Below are 26,387 nucleotides of genomic sequence, written 5' to 3' on the forward strand. Positions count from 1 at the left end.
CCATTTCTTAGAAGGTTTGTGTTAGTCTTCTTTGATGACATATCAGTCTACAATCCATCTTTAGAGGCTCATTGGGTCCATGGGCGAAGGTCTTTGAGATCATGCAGCACCACCACTTGTATGTGAAATCTAGCAAGTGCAGCTTTGCTATCCCCAAAGTGGAATACCTAGGCCACTTCATCTCTGGTCAGGGAGTTGAGACTGATCGAGCCAAAATAATGCAGTATATTGGTACAATTATACAAATTACACAACATAGTTGATAAAGATGCATCTTGTTTTGCAGACTCTTCTATTGAGTAATGTGTGATATTCCGAATCTGCATTACTAATGGAATCCAAACGATCTCTAGAATCTGTTACTTGAAGAAAACTAGATCTTGCGAAATCATACATATGAGCTTTTCTATCCTGTAACCCTGAATCTGCGCAGGCTGCAAAGTTAAAATTTCAATGCTCGAATCTGCTAAGCTGTCAAACTTGTCATGGTGTTGCAAAATATCAGGTAGTGCCATTGTTATCTGATGATTCAACCCACAGCGACCAAGCACTCTTCATATATGATAGACTGATGCACACGACAGTAGAAAGGTAAAAGAAGAATTAATGTCAGATAGTGAAGCTTTGTCCATCGTTAACACACACAATTAATCTACTCCAAGCTTAATCATTATTCGTTAATATTAGAATACAATTCCCGTCAAAAAAAAAAAAAATTAGAATACAATTAAGTTCCAAGAATCAGAAAGCAGTTACCTAATGTACAGCAGTCAAAAGAATGCAAATCTCCGGAAAAGACAGAACGGTTCGATACAGCATTGCTATCCAGCTACCATACAGCCTCTGCACTCTAGAAGAACTCAGGTCAATAGTACCTCGAAAGCAGGTCTATTCATTATTAGTATATCTCAAATATGAAAATTCCACTCTCAAATAGTTTTATTCCACACAAATCAATAGAGAAACTAACTGTATGATGCAGGGAAAAACATTGACGTCTGTCTTTTCCTAAAGGATTCACCTTAAGGCTCCGTTTGGCAGGGGTATAATATATTTTCCATGAAAATGAGCTCCTTTTATTTTACATGAAAATGAGTTCCTTTTCTTCTTATTTTTCGTTGTTTGGTTTGGTGAGTGTAAAACAAGTTTTCCATCAAGGGTGCTCTAGGTGAAAATCATTTTCCTTTCAAAAAGAAGGAAAAACACATTTTCCTCCCTCTTCCTTAGCAACCTTTTACTCTACTCTTATTCATCCTCTCCCTTCCTCTTCAATTTTTCTCTTTTCCACAACTTTTTTTTACATTGAACCAAACAAAGGAAATTAGCTTTGCATTTGAATTTTCCATTGTAAAATGTTTTACATGAAAATGTTTTACATCCAACCAAACGGAGCCTAAATCCTGAAGTCTAACCATTCTAAATGCTTGCTTGATAAAATCCGATGAAAATGAAAGCAGTGAAGGAAAATCTGAGAAGCAACTTCTAGTGTAATAGGTTCCGCCACAGCTCACTTTTTCTTCTAAACAGCAATGCATAAATATGTAAGTTGTTAGTAATTACCCATCGGTACAGCCAAGGTGCTTCCACCCAAGGACTCCTTTTATAATAGCTAATTAACACAGTTGCTCCTCCGAGGAAACAGTAAACCAATACAACGACCTTCAAACAACAGAAACCAGCGAAGGTTAGTGACGCTTGCATTACTTAAAAAAGATAACTTAAATTTTTGGAATGATAGTCAGCATCTGGACATTAATACTACTAAAATGTTTCCAACTTATATAACTTTAATATGATGATGATGGAATACAACTTTCAAAGGTGACTTTGCAAGAACACAAACAGCTTATGCATCTAGACAAAAGACTTTACCATAGAGATGTCCAATGTGAATTTTATCGCTCCTTTCTTCCAGCCTTCCAGGTAAGTCCTGAGATTCCCGAGTTATGACATATCAGAAGATCTAGCTTGGTAGTTGGTGCATAGATTCTTAGTTCAAAGTATCATATCAAATTCTCAGGAATCTTCTGCTGAAAGACACTTGGAAACTTGGGAAGCCTTCATAGGAGACTTTTCCTTAGTAGCTTTTTATCTCGAACACCATCATATAGGAGTTCATATGAATAATAAGTTATATGGCTTTTCCTTAGCAAGTCCTCCACAATAATCTTTGGTGCTGCTATCTCCCTTTTAGTAGAATTGAAAATACCCTCTACGACTTCAGGAACGATACCTTCATGCACCATAAGATGGATAATTCTAACAGCTTTATTGATCTTTTGTTTCAAGCATAGACAATTGAGTACCCGTCCACATGTTGCTAGTGAAGGCTTAAATCCCTTTTCGATCTTCTCCAAAAGGAATTTGTAGCCACCATCATCTTTACTCGCTTTGCAAAACCCATCTATTAATGCACGATAAGTATAACTGTCTGGAAGACATCCCTTCTCAATCATCTCATGAAAAAGCCTCTCAGCCATGTCTATATCCAGTCTTTCACCAAACGCATTGATCACAATGTTGTATGTTGCTGTCGTATGTGAAAGTCCATATTCTTTGTTAATGTTTCTGAACAACTGGTAGGCTCCACCCAAGTCACCCTGCTTGCAATAACCATTTATCAACGTGCCAAGAACAACAAGATCTGGTGTCAGACCCCTGCACCTCATATCCGCAAGCAAGTCTAAAGCTTTATCTAGCTTACGAGCCTTGCAGAAGCTGTCTATAAGTACATTGTATGTAATATGGTTAGGAATGCACCCTTTCTCCACCATTGTTTCAAAAGTTCCCGAAACAGCTTCAAACTTTGCAGCCTTGCAGAGCCCATCCAACAGAGTATTGTATGTTATCACGTCAGGAGTAACACCATGATCCCACATTTTATCAATAAGTTCAATTGCCAACTCCAATTTCAACTGTTTGCAGTATCCATCTATTAGTGTATTGAAGGTGAAGATGTCAGGTAAACACCCCCTTGCTATGGCATCATCGACGAGGCTATTGGCATCAGACAAGCAACCCATTTTGCAAAGTCCATTGATAACTGTATTGTATGTCCATATATTGGGAGAGCAACCAACTCTTGCCATATTATTTATAAGTTGTAATGCTTCAAGAATCATCCCCTGGTGAGATAAACCTTTTATCAACGTGTTGTAAATAATAACGTTAGCCTTCAATTCTTTCATCTCAGCCTCATTAAATATAGCCATTGCCCTGTCAACATCACCATTCTTGCATAAGCCATCGATTAAAGAGCAATATGTATATTCATCAGGCGTAAAGCCTCTGGTTGCCGCATTCCGGAGTAAAATTTCTGCACTCTGTACCATGCCTAGTTTGCAGTAAGCATCAATTATGGAGTTGTATGTGAAAGCATCTGGACTAAACCCTTTATTTATCATTTGATGCATGTACCTCTCAGCCTCAACAACGTTCAAGTTCTTACAAAGTCCACGTATCAGTAAGTTGTATGTCACCACATCTGGAGTAAAACCCTCAATTGATATGTCATCCAGTAAACCAGCAGCCTCACTGACAGACTTATTCTCACAAAAGCCTTCAATGAAAATATTAAAAGTAAACAGATTTGCTGAAATCCCCCTCTTCAAAACCTTACTGAAAAGCTTTTGACTTTCTCGAACATCACCCTTCCTGCAGAGTACGTGCATCAGCTTGTTAAATGTAAATACATCAGGACAAATTCCAAGGCTAAGCATCTGACAGAACAACTTCAATGCTTCCGCTTCATATTGCTCTTCATATAGACCACCTATAAGGGTACAATACGCAACTGCATTCACATCACAGCCCTGAGAAGCCATGTTCTTAAGAAGCCTTAAAGCAGCATTAAACCTCTTAGTTCTACAAAAAAACTTAATCCTGATTGTATAGGTATACACATCAGGACATATCTGTTTATCTTTTAACCTCAGATAAACTTTATGCGCTTGATTGAAGTAACTATGCTCAACCAAAATATTCATAATCGCATTGTATGACATGACCGATGGTTCACAGTTGTAAAAATCCATCCTCTCAAACACATCAACCGCCTCTTGAACCTTCCCTTTCCTTCCATAACTCTTCATGGCCCCAATGTACACTCCCTCCACAACACCATTATCAATATCCGTCCTCATATCCGATAACAAAGACTCCATAGCTTCAAACTTCCCATGTGCACCAACCTTATCTATAATGCACTTATATGTCAGCAAATTATGCTTGAACCCCTCCTCATTTTTAACTGATTTGAACGTTTCGAGCGCCTTCAAAGGATCTTTCTGATGTTTGATCACAGCTGCTACATGTTTTGCTAGTAAAGGCCTACTCATTACACAAAACTACAAAACTACCATACGTCTTCACTGTCTCAATTTCAAGCTATACCCTTTTCAGTGTTCAATACCAATATCATGAAACTGGACAGAGTAAAACTAGTGTAATTTCATCGAACAGGTGGTAGGCATAATTACACGAAGAAAAACACAAAGATATCTCCTTAAAAAAAAATCCCAATTGAGATTACCTAAAACTTGTTCGTTTTAGCTTATACATTTAACTGTAAGTATTAAAATTTGTATTCTGAGAATTTATAGGGTTTGAAAATTGAAAGCAGATAGAAAAATGAGGTAATATAGTGGGAAAGAGAAGGGGGGGGGGGGGGGGAATTAATTAATTAATTAATCAAACCTTGTTTCAAGAATGAAGGGAAGATTTTTAGTAATCTGTTTGCTGGAGAGAGAGGAGAATCACTGAGTCTGACACTGATGTTGGAGATTTACAGCAGGTTGAAGGAGAAGCATTCATGGTGCAAAATGCAAATACCTTACCAGGTAGGATAAAAATAATCAGGCCGGGCCTGAAAGCGGGCCTGCTCTAATATAAGCTTGATATTAAATCGGGCTGCATTATCCTGCTCAAACCCCGGATTAGAGATGGCCAACAGTGCGGGCCAATCCAGCCCATCCAACCCAGCCTACCTCGTGGGCCGTGTGGGCTGGGCTCGCAAAAAGTCCGGTCCAGCCCAGCTCGAACCGTGAAATTGGTGGGTGGGTCGTGGGCCAGATTTCTTGAGCCCAGCCCACTAAAGCCCGCTACTAAAACCGCCCATCCCGAACCACGAAATCGATCCAGCCCAACCCATTAACCAGACCAGCCCAGTCCAAGTTATTATTGAACTAAATTGTGTATATTTTAATCAAATTGTATATATTTTAATCAAATTGCATATATTATAATTCAATCAAATTTTAAAATAATGAAATTATTCATTAATTTTAATAATTGTATATATTTTTATTCATTTTAAGATTTTATATAACAATAATGAATAATTTCAATGATTAAATAATTTTTAAAAAAAATATCTCATGCCAGCCCGCCAGCCCAGTCCATCCCACTAGACCCACGAACCGCCAGAACTGCTTCTCGAACCGTGAAAACCAGTAACAGACCAGTGTGGGCCAAGACTTTTCAGCCCGCGGACCAGCCCACCCAATACATGAATTTCACGGTCCGGTCCTAGGCCGTGAAATCTCAGCCCAGCCCGCTTCGGCCCACGGTCCGGCCCGCCCAGTCCGCACCAGTGGCCATCACTACCCCGGATTCGAGCCTGATATTGCAGTCCGGCCCGCTGATAATTTGGGTCGGGTAGGGATTGGGTCAAGTTGAGCCGTTCTTGGTAAGCTCTATAAGAAATGGTAGGTCGGATTTATGATAATTGATAATGACGTACTAATCATAATTGGTACTATATATGTTTTTGGGTTAATATAAGTAGAGTAGTCGTATGGTCGAGTAGGGTGTAATCGTATAAGGGTATATTTTTGACAAGTATAAGGTAATTGGCTTAAAAAATAAAAAAAAATCAATACTACTAGTCTACTACTAATTTTAACTTCAACCAATTTTCTCGTAAAAAAAAACTTTAACCAATTTGCTTTCTTAAGTGCAAACTTCTAAATATTCTAGGACAACCATAAGTTTTAGAAATCGTTTCCTAACATAATCCTACACTCTAATTAACTACTAAGTCGAGATATTCTAATATATAATATTTGTGAATGCCATCTTTTTCAATTATCTTAAGTCAATGGAAAAGTAGTTTTATATTTACTCCCTTCGATTTTTTATTAGCTTACCCATTTTGACTGTTAACACTATTTGCATATATGACTTTAACTATTTCTTGTAATTTATACTTAAGGAAAAATAAAATAATGTGAGATCTTGTTAGATTAGACTCAATGTGTATTATTCAAATATCAACTTTTTGTAATTTTCGCTTATTAATAATTAGAGATATTAAGATTTAATTTAGTGTCTTAATAGATATGCCATAAAGAAATAGTAGATAAACTAATAAAACTTGAAAGGAGTACATACTAATTACTTAATTAGAGATATTAGAGAAGACGAATGACTATTTTTGGAAAGTAACCAAAAAAGTTAGGGTTGCTACTTTCTATTAGAAGTTCAAAACGTTTAGAGACAAACCGGCTATAGTTGTATTTGGATCCTCTAGAGTTTTAGTGAAACTCTACGAGGTAAAGTTTAAGCAATATCAACCATTGAATAAAAGAATCGATGACTCGTATATTCTCTTTCCCAAATCCCCCTATTTTATCTCGTCAAAATCCACTCTTAAATCATTCTCTTCCACCAATATGAACCCTTGATTTTAAAATGTATCTATATATATATATTTAAAGTAGGATCCTTGAGGCCACATGTCGTTCTGTTATCGATTTCAATCCTACGTGGCATGACGTGGCATGCTCCTTTGATCAGTATTTTTTTCGAGCTCAATGAGGGTGTCCACGTGTCACTCGAATCAAAGAATATGTAATTGGCGTCAATCAAGGATTTAAATTGATATGTGATCTACATAATTAAGGAAACGTTTATTGAAATAGCGTAATCTATTTAATATATGGCAACTAAATTGCACGTTTCGTTGACCTTTTAAAAGAAGGAAGTTGGCTACTGTTAAGGGAAAATCTCAGCCTTTCCTTTGTTGTGCCATATGAGCCACACAATCTTTTCTTTCTATTCTCTTCTTCACGCCTCTGTCTCTCTCCTCCCTCCTCTCTCCTCTCTCATCTTCTTCACGATTCTCTTGATCTGCATCAATTTTTCTCGCAAATTTTCATTGCTAATTCTTTCGTTAATGTTATATTGATTTCTTTGATGATTTTTTTGGTTAAGTTGATTTGAAATTGAGTATTTTTATGGTTGATCTGTGATTTCATTTTTGATTCGTTGCAGAGAACTGCGTAATTTGGGAGATGAACAAAGATCGACCATCTGATCCTCTTGATTTCTTCATCTGCACTGTTGAGGTAACGATTGAATTTTCACTGTTCATTTTTTTTCGCTCTCAAATTTGCGAGTTTGGAATCGGATTTTGCTTCTTTTTATGGTTGATGCTATTTTGAAGTAACTTGCATTGCTTATGGTTGACACATAATTTGGCAAATGTTGGGTTTTCGCGGGATCTGGGTTTTGTTAGGTTGATAGAATTTAGGGTTTTGCTTCGTTTTATTTTTAGTAAAATTTAGGGTGAGTGAATCAACATCATCAAATCAAGGGATGCTGTCACTACTCGTGTCACTTTATTTCTTCTTCATTTCCTACTATTATTTTATCAGTGAATCGAATCGGGTTGAATTGGGGTTTTTTCGCTTTTAGGGTTTGTGTTGTTTTCCTTATTTTGGGTTATTTTGGGTTTTGGGGGTAGGGTTTCAGTGAATTTTGGGGTTAGGGTTAAATGGGGATCGAATTTTAGGGGTTTGGGGGTTCGATTATGGTTCCTTTTTTGGGTGAATCTGGGTTGTGATTTCGATCATGTGCGTATGCAGGATTGCAGGCCTCCTGTTTTGTTCATCATTCCTCTTACCTTTGTTGAATCTCTTAAGTCCGCTGCTTTTCAATGGCTTCCACTACAGAACAAGCTGAACGCTATGATGGTATTTTCTATCATTTCTCTTTTTTTCTTTTTAATAATTGTGCTTTTCTTGCATCTCTTCTGTTTGTATTTCGTCTAATTACTGTGTTTCTTTTTATATTGTGAATGTATTCCACTTGAGCATGAACTTTGCATTATAATCACTTATCTAACTTCTCGAATTGATCTGTATAACTGATTATGCTTCGTTGCATCTCATAGTAGTAGTAATTTAGCAAGGGTTGTGGCACGATAATAATTTGGCAAACAATCTTTTATTTTTACATCAGCTCCTGAAAACCTGAGCAATTTAATCAACTGGGTTGCTGAAGTTCGAAAAAAGGAGAGTGACAAGAATGGGAGGGAACTTGTGACTGACGATGAATGGAGAAGGTTGGTCACTAAGGTTGGAACTTTTCTGATTCCTTTTCAGATTAACCTTCAATAATTTTAGGTATTCTTCATATTCTGTATTGTTATTGTTGGCAGGTTTATGTGTTTGGTCGGTGGTAGAGGTTTGGGTTTAGTTGGTTATCGATTTTGGGTAAGCTTCTTTTATCCTTTCCAATTTCAAGGGCTCAAATGGTTATTGCTTCACAATTCTTTGTTTGAACAGGTTATCTTTTTGGGTTTATTGTTAATCTGCTTGATTTGGGTTTCGGTTTTGCAGTATGTAGATGTTTGGTTGGAATATTTTTGGTAAAACCCTTAATGTTGGATATGTGTGCCATAATTCCAATGGATATTAGCGTTTTCTTATGAATTATAACCCTTTAAACATAGTATAAGCCTCTTCAACTTGAAGAAACAATTTGTGAATTTGGAGTATTTCTCTCTTTCTCCTGAACTCCAATATTCAATCTTTTTTTTTATTCTGGCCCAATTAACATGTACATAGATTAATCTTATAAGAACATTCCATGGTTTATGGTTTGATTTTTTGGGTTTTGGGGTTTCGTCTTCATGGCTTTTCATTTATATTTGCATAGGTTTGTGGTGATTCTAATATTTCTTTGGGGGTGATTAGAGATTTTGAAGTTGTTTAAGGTGACATTTTTAGTGATTTAATTCTATGGTTTCCTTCAAATTTTTGGATTCTATTGAAAAGCCCTCCATATTCGTCAGAAATCTTAATTTAGTTTTGTTTCTTCTTCATATGTGCAAAATTCTTTATTACAGGAGGATTGGTGACGGGAGGTAGTGGTGGTGGAGAGTGAAAGTTCAGCCATGAAAGCGAGAAAAAGTTTGGGGTAATGCTGACTAAATTTCACGAGAATAATGGAGGCATTGATGCTGGTTTTTGATTAGTGATATAGCTAGATTCATTAAAACCAAATTTGAGGTTGGATTAGGTACAACTTTTAATCAAATGTAAAACAACATGAAACTTGAGTTTTAGTAAGAACTGCAGCCAGATGTGTTATGAAATAATTATTTAGGTTGGATTAGGTACAAATTTTAGTCAACTGTGTAATAGATGGATAGCAATATGGTGATTGAAGTAGAGTTTATGTGGAAATAGGAAACAAGTACAGAGCTTTGCATTACCAAAGTAATATTTTATAAGCCTGTATGGAGATTTGGGTTCATAGAGGTTTTTGCATTTAATATCCAGCACTATTATTTGTTATGTTTTATATTTGATTTAATCTGTATCAGCATATAATTTTGCTTCTGTTTATTCGTTTCGATTATGTTTTGTTATGGAGCACTCTATTTGATATGAGGAGTTGAATGGCTTCAAACTGCTAATAATGACAAACTAAAATTGAAAATATTGCATCAATTTACAATATTAAAATCTGTATTTTTATTAAGCATAGCTTTTGTTGTGTTTGTCTGCGAATGCTACACTACTTATCACTGTCTTCACTACAATAATAATTTTTTCCCTTAATCACGCATATAATTGATTTGATATTGAATTAAATTAGGAAATCAGTAAGATTTAGAATCAAATTGATCCGTAATCAATATAATTAAGGAAACAATTATTAGTATATTAATGTGATTGACGTTAATTATGGTTACAATTACGTAATTAAAATCTTATATTGATATGTTTTTGGCCGAAATTTTTAGTTGTCATATTGGTATGTTCGAAAATTTTACTCAGCAACTAAACATGGCAAGTAATTTAAATTATCAATCAATCTTAATTATTGCCTTCATTAATGGTAATTGTCAATCAATCACTTAATTTATATTAGTATTCGAAATTAATAAAAAATTATTAACATGGTAATAAAATAAAGATATCAATCAATATTTATGCTAATATTCAATCAACCATAATTTTAGGTGATTTATGACTTTGATTAGGCAATTAGTATCCTTAAATCTTTATGAATTTAAATCACTACTAAATCATTGCCATTTTCTATTTAATTGATTGATATTACAATCGTAGTTTAGGGGTAAGGGATCCAAAATGTCAATCAAGTCAATCATATATATTTTTGGAATTAGGAAAAAAATCAATTAAATGTACAATATTACAAGTATAAATAGAGACCATGTCATAGCTCACCATTACTCCAAAACGTGCCCTACTCCAAAATCATGCATTGAGTTATACGTATGCTTTGGATATTATAGAGTAGGGAGATCTTTTTTTCTTCAATATCATATGTATACAAAAGCCCATATTTAATTGGAGCACCAACTACACCACAATACCATAGTAGTAACGCAAACAAAGCAGCAACAACGTAAGAGGCTAAAGAAAGAGTTACAGCTTAAGTTGATGATTCGAAGCTCATATGTACATGTTGTTGTGCTAATCATGTTTTTTATGGTTTCTAAAGATTACATATATGGAACGTTTTTTTCATGGGTGATGATGTACAAGTCATATTGGTGATCTATTAATAAGTGATGATATATAAACATTTCATATATATTGGTGATGATGTACATACAAAAAAATCAGCTTATTTATTTATGCTAATTTAACAATTGATACTAAAGTAAATTTAAATATGCATATCCAATCTAATTGATGATAATGGTAGCTCTATGATTCACATGTATTTTCTTCCCTTCATGATCGTCCATTTGCTTGATTCATTATTCGATATAGTTTGGGTAGGTGCAGTTTCAAATTTGTGAAGATATATTACTTAGGTTAGGTCATTAAGTTAGTAGTAGTAGGGAATAGGGATGGGGCATTAGTATTCTTCCTCTTCATTCATCGGTTTTCACGTACAACGTAACCATTCCAACCTTTCATTTTTTTTCTTTCAACTTTCTAATTTCTTCCTATCAATATCTTTCCTTATTTTCGAAAATCAAACAATAAATTCTTTGATTTGTTTTGATTCTCCATGAAAAATTATATTCTTTTTGTCTTACCCAAAACAATTTTAACGGAAAAAAAATTAGTTTTACCAAATGTGAGATTGCCATTCATAATTGATGGCGAGGAGCAATAATTAATCTCAATTTCTCCTAATTTATTCTCATCAAACGGTTAATTTTTGAGCAAATTCTATATAAAGGAGTAATCTTGAAGTTTCTCCCTTATCTCCATCCCAATTCGCAATTCAAGTAAGCACTATTACGTTTATTTTTTTTTCAGAGTTTGCTTCATTATACTTTGATTTAATTCATAAATTGTTAAAAGCTTAAGTTGTTTATAATTCTATCTTGAATGTAATTTATTTTCATGACTACTTTTTTTAGTTGTAGATTAATGTTCATTTTTGTAAAAAGAATAATAATAATAAATCATAAGTCGTTTATTAAGATTTTGGTACTGATGTGTTTTGAGATGTCAGATATGGCTAACATCATGTGAAGTAAAATGGTACTGCAATTTTGCAAATATTTAATATGAGATTGGGGAGACAGGGATATGAAATCACTGATGTTGAAGGCCTATAGCAAGCTTAAAAATATGGTCCATTATTAATTAAGTTAGCATTAAGCTTAGATGATTTTAATTTTTGCTGAATTTTTGTTCAGTGTTATTTTATACGGAGTATGTTTAGTTTTCATGTTAGTTTAATTTTAACCTCTATGTTTAACTTTCTGTTTTGAAGGTTAAGTTTGATTGAAGTACAACTGGACAAAATTTTGAGACCGAAGAAAATATATAGCACTTTGTAGAAGGTTGTTAAAAGTTGAATCTGTATATATTTGAATATTAATTAAATACGAAGTAGTATTATGTTTAAATAAGATATTGTTTTATGAAAGTTCAATGTAAATTTTATCAAATTTTTGTCGATGAATTTTTTTTACTTAGCGTTTCAAGGGCCCAATTTTCATTTTAGAACAGGGCTCCATAAATCTCCAAGACGGCCCTGATTAGTGCATCTGTGCATTTATGTTCTTTTTGCTGTCTACTTGTGGCTTCCTATTACTTTGTTATAACTTTTAACAATTACTTTTTATAACTCTCGAGATAACTTTAATTATTAGTTCTTATAACTCTAAGTATGTGTGGAAATAACTTTGATTACTACTTCTGTAACTCTAAATAAATATTTGTTATAACTCTTAAGTCTAAATGTTGGTCTACCTTAACTAATATTCAGTTAAATTCTAAACATGTGTTAGTATAACTCTAATTACTACTTATTATAACTCCAAAGAAGCATCTCTATTATAACAGTTATAATAAATATTGATATTTTTGCATGTTTTTTTTCCAGATATTTCTGATTTCTTTACGAGTATTAGCGTTTACTCATATTATAACAGTTATTAAATAACGATAGTTTTTAAATTCGGGTTAAGCGTAATGTGAGTCAACTCTATCGCAAGTAAATCTATTGAATTCTTTTCTATTGATTTGGGACAAAAATAGATGTAAGTAGATGTTATATATATATATATACAAGATATAATAATCCAGTTAAGCAAAATGTATATAACTAGATGAGAATCTTGACAAGAAAATTATATAGTGGTATTTCAAGTTCAACAAGTACATGCCAATCATAAAATTTTGACGAAGGTTCTTATTAATCTTAATGTAAGATCTATAGCTTTGTTTTGTTAATTTATTTATTTTATATAGTTGTTGTTAAATCGTTTCAATCATACTATAATAGGAGTATATATTAAGGATAAACATATTAGTGTATATAGTGTAATTGCTTGCCATAATGTAGAAGGGAGAATCAAATTCTAATCGATCATTCATCTTCGAGGTCATAGACATGTTCAAGGTAAAGGGCTCCAAATAAAAGGAGACTACACTACTAAAATGAGAATAAAAAAAAGATGGAAAAACAACCAATCAGGCGGTGGCAAGGACACGGGGTGGATCAACCGCTCAAGGAGCCAGCAACAAGAAAATCAATCACATTATTTTTTTAGCTCGGGAAAGGGAAATGATCATATATCAATCTATATATAGTAGAAAACATATGTTTGGTATTTCCTAGAGAATCATTTAAAGGGGGCCTGAGTATGTCAAGGAAAGGGGAGTAATATGGTATTTATACCCCGTATGACACTCATTATGTCAAATGGAACAAGATTTCCATTGAATTGTGTTTTGCAATGACTATAAATAAAAGTCAAAGATATCCCTATCACATATGGGTTTGTATCTCCCAAGTTCGATTTTCAGCCATAACCAATTTCATATGGTCATTTCTAAAGTCACGGGTAGAAAGTGAATAATAATAATGATTTGTGAGAAAGAACATGATATGTCTAATATTATAGCTAATGACATATATAAATAGGTCTTCTACAACCTAAGAGTGTCATGTATTTGCAAAACAATTTCATAATTAAAATAAAGGAGCATTTTTTGTCTTTCTGTGTAAAGTGCATCATTGATGCTTTGTTTTTGGTTCGATATGTATAAGATTATTTTGTATTTCAATACATCGTTCAAAGTTTATTAATTTAATATGTATAGAGGTTAAACTCATTTGAGTTTCGAGTAGTACATAAGCCTATATTAAATCGAGTAGACATAGAGAATTTTTTGTATGCTTTTACTGTAGTTGGTATATAAATTTGTCTTATTAAGCAAATCACTTCCCGTGCATTTTTGCACGGGTCCCAAAACTAGTAGATTAAATACAACTCTATCTTGTAAAGTTTCACTAAAACTCTAGAAGATCCAGACGCGCTATAGTTAGGACTAGTAGTGACCAAGATCTAATTTACAAGCGGGTGTAGAATCTAATTTGCGCAAAAGAAGCAAGTACTCGTCGCTCAGGCTCAGCAATAGTAGGCACATCGGGCGTAGGAGAGAGAAAAACGAGGATGGAGTCGACGGGGGAGTGGCTGGAGAAGGCGTTGAATGAATTGTGTAGTAAGGTCGAAAATGCTTTAGACTTCGATTCTGACATGATTTCCGGCCTCGTTTCTTACTGTCAATTCGCTCCTCCTCTCGATGCCAAAGAATACCTTGATGTAACATTTTCTCTCTTTTGCTCCTTGCTTTTTTTTTTAGTAAGTTTTTTTTTTTTTGCATTGTAAATTTTTCCGTAATTGGGTAATCCACAATTTGTTCCTTTGCAATTGAATTTTCTGAAATTAGTATTGGGTATTTCATAATTGTGCAATCGGATTATTGCTACTTGTGTGATTCATTGTCGTATTTAGGTTGTTTGATTGATATCAAATGTGACATCTTTGAGTAAATGTTGGCATGTCTATCAAAACTAGAATATGGGGTTTATCAATGATTTACATTGGTGATCAGATTATGGGTTTATTAAGGAATAGGTTAGAATGATCGAAACTGATTTGCAAATTCATCAGGAAGCTAGACATGGGTGTTTAAAGTACGCCGAAAGGCGGGGAGATTGTGTTTGCATAGCTCAAAACTTAGCTGCTAGAAACATGGTGCATCTGGTGATGTAGGCTTTTGATTTTTGAATTGTGGAAAAGAATGCAGATGGTTTAATGGCGTTTGCTTGACAATCAATTTGCTGGTATTTGGTTTTTTCTTCCTTGTGCGTGTCGATTGATCCCTCAAACCTTGTGACTTTGCTCATAAAAATGAATGGTCACTGGAAAGAGAATGCAGGGAATCTGATTTTTCCAGAAGCATTGGAAGTGTGCTCTTTAATATGAAGAGTCTAAGCTACCCTTTCATTTCTGAAGGCTCAATTGTAAACTGCCAAATCAAGTGAAAGCTTTATTGAAGCTCTGATTTGCCATCAAAATAGAGAATGAGTCATTGTTAATGTACTCATAACAATATATCTCTAATGTTGAAATCAATATACTTGGTTCCTGCAAATGCATATACTCCTGTCTTAAATATATCTTGCTGTTGTGATGACTGCAGAACATAATTGGCGAGGAAACAGGCAAAACTGTCATACAGGAATACTTGAGAAGGAGGGGTTTCTCAACATCACCTGAAGTTGTGGCTGCTCCTACTTCTAAATTACAGGCATATGTCAAGCCAAGCACAGATAAAGGCTTGACCAGTGGAGCCAAGAAGCTATCAAGAGTGGAGAAAGAGGTTTCAGCTTCTAATAGCCACAATAATCAGGTGAAAACGGAAGCTGCGGTTTCAGGAAACAGGCAACAAAGCAGTTCTAGAAAGAAAAAGGGTGGGAAAGTTATTTCACTTGCGGAAGCGGCCAAGGGATCTATTGTATATCAGCAAGGCAAACCATGCTCTTGTCAGGCACGCCAACATAGATTAGTGAGCAACTGCTTAGCTTGCGGTAAAATTGTATGTGAGCAGGAAGGAGAAGGTCCATGCAAGTTTTGTGGGGCTTTAGTGCTGAAGGAAGGAAGCACATATGCTGGTTTGGAGGTGGCCGCAGTACCCCTGACAGAAGACGAGGCAGCTGCAAATGCTTATGCCAAGAGGCTTGTCGATTTTGATCGCAATGCAGCAGCACGCACGAGTGTTATTGATGATCAAAGTGATTACTATGACGAGGGTAATAGCTGGTTATCAGTGGAGGTATATGATCTTATTCTGTTTTAGCAGATACTGCAGTGAAATAAGCTCACTTTACAGTTAAGATAATGTTGAAATCCATTGGTTAATTTATGCTTTTGCAGGAGAAGGAACTTTTGAAGAAGAAACAAGAGGAGATTGAAGCTGCTGAGGAGGCGAAACGGAAGAGAGTAGTTGTGGCTTTTGACTTGGTTGGACGCAGGGTGTGTTGCTTTGCCTTGTTAAATTATGATGTTAAGTCATGACTTGTTTTCTCGAGTTCATGGTACAGTCATAAGGCTTCCCTGTTTTTGTTCCTTCATTCTCAGAGATCCAGATCTATTGATGTTGTAGTGCAAGTCAATAATGCAGGACAATGTAATCTGCACGATTTGTCCTTTATTAAGTTCTCTGACAAGAAATAGGTAGGATCATATGTAGGCAAGTACAAATTCTTAGGTGTTCTCGGTTACACCTAGTTCATTTGGCTGGCTCCTAATGAGCAAAAAGTACCCTGGAATGAGCAATAAAAAAAATCTTGTATACACCTAGCTCTTGGTGTATGCGGGAACATAATAGACGTGCTGGATCCAAGGCCTAGCCCGACCACTCAATAAGTCTTCGGCATAATGTGATAGGTGGTTTTATGAAATGTAGGTAGTTCACGAAAAAAGTAAAATTTAACATAAGACGTTGATTAAGTAGTCGGTAAAGGTGCAAAGCATTCTTTTTCCTTTTCTTTTCTCCAATTATGCATTGAAGCTGCTAAAAGAAGCATCTGAATTGCCTTCTGAAATGTGCTTGCATAGGTATTACTGAACCAAGATGATGTTTCAGAAGTGGAATCTGGACTCAGCATTTTACGGCCAGCTGATGAGAGAGAAGCAAGCCGAGTCAAACCAAATCCCACCCTTCAGGTGCAGCCAATTTTCATTGATCCAGGTCCTAGCGAAAAGCCTCACAAGAATAAGCGATCAGGTAAAGGCCTTAACAAGGGTATGTGCTTGGAGATCAGTGGGAGGGTGCAGCATGATCGCAACGAATTCAAGCATTTGCTGAAGGAGCATCCTATATCTTCTTGAGCAAATGAGCACCCATGAGGTGAGGGCAATCTTGGAGTGGTGTCGCATGGATGGGACATGGGAGAAAAGATGCTGAATGCTTGGCCGCATACTAAGAGTAAGAGGTGCTTTTGCTTATGCATGTTTATGTATATAAGGTTTAGAGCTTCAAATCATACTGGGGAATGAGTTTGATTTTCTGCTTCGATTACTTACTGATCACTACAAGTATATGTTTGGCTGTCCTGGTTCTCCTAAATTTTAGCTTTTTAAAGTTTGGTTATAATTTTACCTCATCAGTGTGACCCCGTATTGCTATCGTACAATATTAAACCTGCAATATGCACCAAAATGTAGGTAAAAGCATCTAAATTAATCCCTATTTGTCTATCCTCTGACGAACTCTGCATATTCCTAGCACGCCTTCAATTCCTAGTAGATTGTTAGACAGACACGATGTTTTTTCATCAATCTGCGGCTATAATATTACCTGTATCGGCTGTATGGACAGGCTTTCAGCATCTCTGAGGGATTTGGATCTTGATCTTCATCCTACCATTTACCGGTAATTTCCCTTCAATCAAAGAGGGTTAGTTTTGTTATTTTGATTTTGGAGTGGCCCCCTTTATCTGCCTTGACTCCTAAAATCCAAGAGTAAGAGATTATGGAGCTTGGTTTGGTTGGATCGTGCATGGTTGGAGCTCACTTTCTTTCATGAAGGATCGCGTAGCCTATTAGATTCACAGTTGCCTATCTTAGTATAGCTGCTTGGGTTACAAACGTGAGGAGTAGATGATGACATGACCCTCAGACCTTGTGCCTGGGGATTGGGGTTGATATCACTGTAACAAACCTTGCCTCTCGCATGAACAATAACTGAATTGTCATTATTCCGAATACTGACCCTTGGGGAGTGTTATAACATTATATCTTATATGTAACGAAATTCGACTCATTTGAACCTATATGAATAACTGAACTTAGATTAGATTATTTTAGTTGTGAATTGAATTTATTAGCACTTATCTAAACTTAATGATAGGCGTGTCGCGCACCTAACAAAAATAAATAACCTAACTAATCCTCCTAACTATGTAGTAGGGTAAGTCAGGGCCGATCTCACAGAGAGAAAGTTGTTCTATGATTAGTCCTTAAATAATGGTAAGACTAAAGGAGATTAATAACAAGAATAATGGTGGAATTAAACTATATAACAATATAAAAATAAAAGACTCTACAGTTAAGTATCCCCACTAGCACGAAATAATACAAAATAATTTCTACCCCAAACTAATAAATTAAATGTTCACAAGGAAAAGTACTCCCTATAAAGTACCATAAACCTCTCCCGAGTATCTATGGCTTCTCTAATATGCATTCAAGCCTACTCCCGTGGAATCATGCAAATTAAAGACATTAAACACGACACTTTAACTTCCTAACAATTCATTCTACCTACTCCCGTGGAGAACTTCATGTCCTTAATTGAAATACTCAAATCCGTCAAAATCCAACTCCCGTTGTGATCAAGACAATGGAATCATAACAATACTAGTTATCCCTAATCTAGTATTGGCATATGCACAATCAATTAAGCAAGAACAATTAATAATTAATATGAGAATTTAAAGAAACAATCATGAATTAAATCATACTAGGGTTTAACTAACCATAATAAAAGAAACTATTCTATCATGAAATAAATAATGAAATCTAAAACTATGAAAGAAAACATAATTAAAGAAATCAATGAAAGAAACTAATAGAACTCATGAATTAATGAAAAAATAATAAAACTAGGGTTTACACTAGAAACTAGAGAGAAAAAGGAGAGAGAGAAAACTAAACCTAAAACCTAAAAAGAAAATAACGTGAGAGGGAGGAGGAGAGAGAAAGAATGAAAACCTATCTAAATAAATATTCAATAACCTAATATGACTTGGAAATAATTTACAAGATAAGGAAAGTCTTAAATAAATCATTAATAGGCGGATTAGTGATCCGCGCGTACACGTGGCAGATTCCAGCAGAAACAGTGCAATCTTCCGAAAGGCATAACTCCTTGACTAGAAGTCTCCTCGGGGTGTGCCACCTATCGTTGGAAAGATCTTCAAGTCTAGTTTCCAAATTTGGTGAAATTACTCGATTCTAAGAATCACATCAAAAGTTATGATCAGAAGAGTAGACGTGACTCTTTTTCACATTTCTTCTAATGATTTTCCGCTTCGTTTTTTGCTCAAACTCGTACTATGACATATCCATACGATCCTTATGCATTGTAACTCCTTTCCAAGTGCTGTTAATTCTCAAGCTTAGCTAATCATACTCCAAATAAGTCTTCAATACCTGAAATTCATCAAAAACAAGAAAACATACCGAATAGGAATAGAAAAGCATAACTTAAGAATATAATGCAACAATGAACCTAATATGAAACTAAATGCTCTAAAATGGCCTTGCTGGTTGCTGTTCGAAAAAGAAAAAAAATAAAAAAATTTGGAGGCGAAGACGCAGTCGAGAGAGAAAGAGGAACGACAACACCAACACCGCCACCTTCACCGGCGACCTGCTTTGGAGCCCAACACCGCCACCTTTACCGGCACCACCCGCACCAGAATTCTTTGCCGGCGCCTCGCGTCGCCACCACCGTCACAACTAGGGCTGGCAATGATGCGAGTCGAGTTCGAGTTTGACTAAACTCGACTCGAACTCGAAAACTCATACTCAAACTCGACTCGACTCGAAAACTCGCGAGTTTCAAATTTTCAAGCTCGAACTCGAACTCGAAACCTAAACTCGAGCTCGAACTCGAACTCGTTTTAAGCTCGAACTCGAACTCGTTTCCAGCTCGAACTCGTTTCAAGCTCGAACTCGAACTCGTTTCCAGCTCGAACTCGAACTCGTTTCAAGCTCGAACTCGAACTCGTTTCAACCTTTTTGGTCATTTGATATAGTTCTATTTTTTATAGAAGAAATTTTTTACTTTGCTTTTAGGTCATTTTATACACTTTTTTAATTTTTTTAAAAAAAGAAAAGTACAAGTATTTTTATAGAAAAAATAAAGTTAAAATTTCATAAAAAAATTAAAAGTATATATATATAATTTTATCGAGTATCTCACGAGTTTCTCGAGTCGAGTATTAAGTTGCTCGACTCGACTCGTTAACTTGTCGAGTCGAGTTCGAGCTCAAGTCGAGCTCACTCGAGTCGAGCTTTGACCGAGTTTTGACCGAGTCGAGTTCGAGTAGCTCGCGAGCTGTCTCAACTCATTGCCAGCCCTAGTCACAACCGACCACCCACAGATTTCCTCCGTTCGCATAACAACCGCCCTTCCTACTCTTCGCGTCTGCTACCTCCTCCCTCTCACGTTATTTTCTTTTTAGGTTTTAGGTTTAGTTTTCTCTCTCTCCTTTTTCTCTCTAGTTTCTAGTGTAAACCCTAGTTTTTATTATTTTTCATTAATTCATGAGTTCTATTAGTTTCTTTCATTGATTTCTTTAATTATGTTTTCTTTCATAGTTTTAGATTTCATTATTTATTTCATGATAGAATAGTTTCTTTTATTTATGGTTATGTTAAACCCTAGTATGATTTAATTCATGATTGTTTCTTTAAATTCTCATATTAATTATTAATTGTTCTTGCTTAATTGATTGTGCATATGCCAATACTAGATTAGGGATAACTAGTATTGTTATGATTCCATTGTCTTGATCACAACGGGAGTTGGATTTTGACGGATTTGAGTATTTCAATTAAGGACATGAAGTTCTCCACGGGAGTAAGTAGAATGCATTGTTAGGAAGTTAAAGTGTCGTGTTTAATGTCTTTAATTTGCATGATTCCACGGGAGTAGGCTTGAATGCATATTAGAGAAGCCATAGATACTCGAGAGAGGTTTATGGTACTTTATAGGGAGTACTTTTCCTTGTGAACATTTAATTTATTAGTTTGGGGTAGAAATTATTTTGTATTATTTCGTGCTAGTGGGGATACTTAACTGTAGAGTCTTTTATTTATATATTGATTAGTACAGTTAATTCGATCATTATGGATATTAATCTCCTTTAGTCTTACCATTATTTAAGAGCTAATCATAGAATAACTTTCTCTCTGTGGGATCGATTCTGACTTACCCTGCTACATAGTTAGGAGGATTAGTTAGGTTATTTATTTTTGTTAGGTGCGCGACACGCCTATCAAATTTTGGCGCCGTTGCCGGGGAGACGGTTTTGTTCTATTTAGTTTTTTTTATTGTTGGTGAGACTAAATTGTAAATATTTTTTTTTCTCTCTTTTGTGAACATTTTTTTTATAACTTTTCTGTATCATGGAGTCATGTTATTTTGCCGGGGAAAATTCGTTAGTCTTTTTACATGACTCAAAAGAAGGAAAAGAAACAAACTGTACATTATTTACATTATCATGATAGTCATTCAAAAGGGGAGAAAAAAGGAACGATGGAGGATATAATATAGGGGAAGAAGATATAATATCAAGTTTCGCAGAGAATGGAACATGAGACTCAAAAACAATAGGTGATACCGATAAAGACTCATAAATCACCTCACGCTCAACTTGACTTTCCTCCAAAGAGGAAATTTCAACCATGACTTCTTCCTCCTGCAAAACATCCATCACATTATTCGTTCTTTCAATCTTTTCATCATCCCAATAGCTCTCATTTATTATCCATCCCTCATTATCATCATAAATAAACAGATTGGGGCTAGAATTTTGAGCAGATTGACATTCAAATTGGGAAGAGGGGTCGAAACTATCTATTAATGTCACATCACAAGAAGAAAAATCATGAGAAGTAGACTGACAATTAGAACAATAAGGGGGTGGTGACATGTAAGTTTGGGGTGAAAGAGCAGATGAAGACATCTCCCACTCATAAGTATCTCTAGCCAACCACTCAATTAAGTCCCAACAATAATCAGGCGATTGGAATAGAAATCCTCCATCACACGTAGATTCTACCACCATCCTAGTTTCTTCATTTAACCCCTCATAAATCACTAGGCACATATCCCATAATTCAATTCCATGATTAGGACCTATAAAATCACCAAGTCTGTGATAGTATTTCCAAAACAATTCATTCTCATATTGAGGAAAAGAAAAAAATGCTCTAGAATTACTAGCATATACATGGGATTCACATAACATATGAGGTAATTCAGGAGAACTCATGCAAAAATTGGGAGGATTTTGATATGATGCATCAAAACTGTAAACATGAGAATTCCAAAAATTATTACTATGTTGCCTAGCAAAATAATTATCCCTATCATCAAAATAGCATGACTCCATGATACAAAATAAAAAAAAAAAAATATTCACAAAAAGGGGAAAAAATATATACAATTTAGCCTCACAAACAATAAAAACTAAATAAAACAAAACCGTCTCCCCGGCAACGGCGCCAAAATTTGATAGGCGTGTCGTGCACCTACCAAACAAAAATAAGTAACCTCACTAATCCTCCTAACTATGTAGTAGGTAAGTCAGGTCGATCCCACAGAGAGAAAGTTGTTCTATGATTATCCTTAAATAATGGTAAGACTAAAGGAGATTAATACAAGAATAATGGTGGAATTAAACTATACTAATCAATATAAAAATAAAAGCTCTACAGTTAAGTATCCCCACTAGCACGAAATAATACAAAATAATTTCTACCCCAAACTAATAAATTAAATGTTCACAAGGAAAAGTACACCCTATAAAGTACCATAAACCTCTCCGAGTATCTATGGCTTCTCTAATATGCATTCAAGCCTACTCCCGTGGAATCATGCAAATTAAAGACATTAAACACGACACTTTAACTTCCTAACAATCATTCTACCTACTCCCGTGGAGAACTTCATGTCCTTAATTGAAATACTCAAATCCGTCAAAATCCAACTCCCGTTGTGATCAAGACAATGGAATCATAACAATACTAGTTATCCCTAATCTAGTATTGGGATATGCACAATCAATTAAGCAAGAACAATTAAAATTAATATGAGAATTTAAAGAAACAATCATGAATTAAATCATACTAGGGTTCAACTTAACCATAGATAAAAGAAACTACTCTATCATGAAATAAATAATGAAATCTAAAACTATAAAGAAAACATAATTAAAGAAATCAATGAAAGAAACTAATAGAACTCATGAATTAATGAAAATAATAAAAACTAGGGTTTACACTAAAACTAGAGAGAAAAAGGAGAGAGAGAAAACTAAACCTAAAACCTAAAAAGAAAATAACGTGAGAGGGAGGAGGAGAGAGAAAGAATGAAAACCTATCTAAATAATATTCTAACCTAATATGACTTGGAAAGTAATTTACAAGATAAGGAAAGTCTTAAATAAATCATTAATAGGCGGATTAGTGATCCGCGCGTACGCGTGGCAGATTCCAGCAGAAACAGTGCAATCTTCCGAAAGGCATAACTCCTTGACTAGAAGTCTCCTCGGGGTGTGCCACCTATCGTTGGAAAGATCTTCAAGTCTAGTTTCCAAATCTGGTGAAATACTGATTCTAAGAATCACATCAAAAGTTGATCAGAAGAGTAGACGTGACTCTTTTTCACATTTCTTCTAATGATTTTCCGCTTCGTTTTTGCTCAAACTCGTACTATGACATATCCATACGATCCTTATGCATTGTAACTTCTTTCCAAGTGCTCCTAATCCTCAAGCTTAGCTAATCATACTCCAAATAAGTCTTCAATACCTGAAATTCATCAAAAACAAGAAAACATACCGAATAGGAATAGAAAAGCATAACTTAAGAATATAATGCAACAATGAACCTAATATGAAACTAAATGCTTTAAAATGCAACCTAAATGCACCTAAAAACTATATATAAATATGACTTATCACTTAATGTATCTTTACTTTTATTATTTTTATGCTGTCGAGTTTGCATTTTCATGCATCAAGTTTGTCCAACTAGATATCTTTCACTTTCTACTGAGCCAATAAAACCAAGTGTTACATCAAGGAAAATGGTGGTGTATAGACTGTATACTGTTAAAAGATGTTGTGTAACTAGGAGCTTTTATTCTAATTCACATTCTTTAGAACGTTGTAATTGGGGGAGTATAAATACCCCCCTAGTCCATTTTAAGAAAGAAAGTTTTATTCTATTCACCACTCTTAGGTTTAGAATATTTTCAGGGTTTTAGGAAGGATTAGCCTCCATAGCTTAGTTTAGGGGAAAGTGAGAAAACTCAAAAAATGATTGAAGATTTGAAAATTCAAGGGTGACAACTTGTATTTGAAGATTCAACAATTTATCAATGAACATTTCTTACTTTTTCGCTCTCTTCTTTTATTGCTTTATTTTAATTGTTTGCATTGTTTAATCTTCATGTTTAATAGTTAATCTAGATTAAAGTTTTCATCTTTTCCTAGTTTTTCTTGTTTGTTCATTTGTTTTGTTTTTGCTTTAAAGTCTTGATTTTTGGTTTTTTTTGCTATTTTTAGATTGGTCATTTATTGCTAGTTTTTCCAAGTTTAGGATGTTTGGTAGTATAATGGGTAGTAAGTAGTTCATCAACTAGGATTGTGAGTACCCCAATCATTATGTTTGGGGTTTATGCAATTTCAATCATTGATGTTGATTGGTGACTTAGTTGATGTGAGCTCCATCACCTTTTGATCTTTTTGTTGTTCATTTAATGGTTTACTTTTATGTGGTTGACCTTTATGATTGATTGATTAGTTGGTATATATCACTTGTTGATTGGTATTAATTTGGGTTTGATTTCAATTCCTAACTTGGCCTATTTAGGTGATAACACCTCGAAACATAGGTTTTGTTGTCATAATTAGGACTCTAAACTCCCTAACAATGATTTTAGAGGTGTTTAGGTTTGTTTATTCCCTTTGCATATCCCCAATGCATGTCAACACCCTTATCTATACTTGGTTGTTGGATGTAGACTATGATTGTGGTGCTTTCCCATTCCTAGTGCGCTTCCTATTTTGATATCAATAGTTTATACAGTTTAACCAAAACTTGACGATTTTTTCGGTCTAGCTTATTGTTAAATTAACACATATTGCTGCTCCTTAGTCCTTGTGAAAGAATGACCCTTACTTGTCACTTTACTTAGTTTAGTGGTCTAGTAAGGTTTTGTTTGACTTTAGGAGACTAGTGACGATCTAGTTTTCTCTATGTCAAGCATAGGAAGCATGAAAGCGCCAGACAGTGATGGAATACATGTCATTTTCTTCAAGAACTTATGGGGCACAATTAGTAGTGATTGTATTGACCTAATCAATAAGATCTTTCAAATCGGGAAAATCCCTAAGGAGATAAACAAAACAATTGTAGCCCTAATTCCAAAATCGGGAAACCCGGAGAGATCGAGTCACTCAGTTTAGACCCATTAGCCTAGTTAATACTAGCTTCAAAATCATCTCAAAAATTGTAGTGAAAAGAATGAGACCCATCCTTTCTAAGATAATCTCCTCAAATCAAAATAGCTTCATCTTGGGAAGAGAAACTGGCCTTTGAAGTTCTACATTCAATGGGAAAGACAAAAAGGAAAGAAAGGAACCTTTGTAATGAAAATAGACCTTGAAAAGGCCTATGATAGGTTGGAATAGGACTTCATTAGATTGAGTCTTATCACTCTAGGCTTTGATGACAAAACAACAAATCTATGCATGAAATGCATCATAATAACCTCTACTTCTATCCTGATCAATGGCCACCCTCAAAAGAATTTGCACCCTCTAAGGAAATCAGACAAGGAGATCCCTTTTCACCTTACATCTTCATAATTTGAATGGAAATGCTCTCCAGACTAATTCATAAAAGTTGTGAAGATAAAAAGTGGAAACCTTTTAAACTGAGAGGGGGAAGCACAAACATTTCTCACCTAATGATTGTAGATGACCTAATTCTTTTTCGTGAAGCAACCACCCAAACGTTAACCACTGTCACAAACACTCTTAATGATTTATTCAAAACTTCTGGTCAAAAGATGAACTCCACTAAAAGCAAAATTTACTTCTCCCTGAATATCTCTTAGGATATTATTGATGAATTCGAACAAGAGTTGGATGTCTTAGTAGCCAAAGATTTAGGAACTTACCTAGGGTTCCCTCTCTCAAACAAAAGAGCAACAAAACAAGACCTTTTTAACATTGTTCAAAAACTATCTAAGAAACTGTCGCTTTGGAAAACAATTGCATTTCTAAAGCTGGTAGAGCTCTCTTAATCTCAACCACTTTTCAAGCAATCCCAAGATATTTCATGCAAGGCATCCTGTTTCCTAAGACCTTGACAAAAAAGATGGATAACATCTCTGCTAATTTCTTATGGGATAATAGGGGTAATGAGAAAGGGGTCAATTGAATTTCCTGGGATAATGTTTGCAAACCTAAAGGCATGGGGGCGTAGGGTTTAGAACAAACGAAGAACTCAACACTCTAGAGTTAGCTAAACAATGTTGGAATTTGGACAATCAAAAAAACTG

At 35.0% G+C, this 26,387-nt stretch overlaps 2 protein-coding genes and 1 long non-coding RNA gene across 9 annotated transcripts; 2 read left to right on the top strand and 1 right to left on the bottom strand.

Annotated features, from left to right (window-relative positions):
- Positions 1-208: 208 nt before the first annotated feature.
- LOC104884003 (putative pentatricopeptide repeat-containing protein At1g74580) lies at positions 209-4,883 on the bottom strand. 6 transcript variants are annotated; one of them, XM_010668586.4, is made up of 4 exons: positions 1,873-4,883; positions 1,561-1,659; positions 757-843; positions 209-568 (listed from the first exon to the last, which is right to left on the bottom strand). In XM_010668586.4, the coding sequence occupies exon 1, from the start codon at positions 4,335-4,337 to the stop codon at positions 2,061-2,063; it is 2,277 nt and encodes a 758-aa protein (XP_010666888.1). In that variant the 5' UTR covers positions 4,338-4,883; the 3' UTR covers positions 209-568; positions 757-843; positions 1,561-1,659; positions 1,873-2,060. The 6 variants fall into 6 exon arrangements, with proteins under 6 accessions (XP_010666888.1, XP_010666887.1, XP_010666889.1 ...); XM_010668585.4 differs by having other exon boundaries at positions 757-850; XM_010668587.4 differs by having other exon boundaries at positions 757-888.
- Positions 4,884-7,057: 2,174 nt separating this feature from the next.
- On the top strand, positions 7,058-8,431 carry LOC130591543 (uncharacterized). The gene is made up of 3 exons (XR_008969301.1): positions 7,058-7,346; positions 7,866-7,973; positions 8,242-8,431. It is a non-coding gene; the product is annotated as an uncharacterized LOC130591543 (long non-coding RNA).
- A 5,659-nt stretch (positions 8,432-14,090) lies between these two features.
- On the top strand, positions 14,091-17,843 carry LOC104884002 (uncharacterized). 2 transcript variants are annotated; one of them, XR_007274148.2, is made up of 5 exons: positions 14,091-14,335; positions 15,219-15,851; positions 15,953-16,051; positions 16,637-17,006; positions 17,400-17,843. XR_007274148.2 is itself a non-coding variant. In XM_010668584.4 (4 exons), exons 1-4 carry the CDS (start codon positions 14,186-14,188, stop codon positions 16,907-16,909), a joined length of 1,155 nt encoding a protein of 384 aa, XP_010666886.1. In that variant the 5' UTR covers positions 14,091-14,185; the 3' UTR covers positions 16,910-17,184. The 2 variants fall into 2 exon arrangements, 1 of the variants encoding a protein (XP_010666886.1); XM_010668584.4 differs by lacking the exon at positions 17,400-17,843 and having other exon boundaries at positions 16,637-17,184.
- Positions 17,844-26,387: the final 8,544 nt, after the last annotated feature.

Source organism: Beta vulgaris, chromosome 5, assembly GCF_026745355.1.
Source record: "Beta vulgaris subsp. vulgaris cultivar EL10 chromosome 5, EL10.2, whole genome shotgun sequence".
Lineage (NCBI taxonomy): Eukaryota > Viridiplantae > Streptophyta > Magnoliopsida > Caryophyllales > Amaranthaceae > Beta > Beta vulgaris.

Coding starts and splice junctions, on each gene's coding strand:
- LOC104884003 (XM_048644266.2), bottom strand. CDS start 4,337: ATGAGTAGGCCTTTACTAGCAAAACATGTAGCAGCTGTGATCAAACAT.
- LOC104884002 (XM_010668584.4), top strand. CDS start 14,186: ATGGAGTCGACGGGGGAGTGGCTGGAGAAGGCGTTGAATGAATTGTGT. Junction 14,336..15,218: donor ATGCCAAAGAATACCTTGAT/GTAACATTTTCT, acceptor TGATGACTGCAG/AACATAATTGGCGAGGAAAC. Junction 15,852..15,952: donor ATAGCTGGTTATCAGTGGAG/GTATATGATCTT, acceptor ATGCTTTTGCAG/GAGAAGGAACTTTTGAAGAA.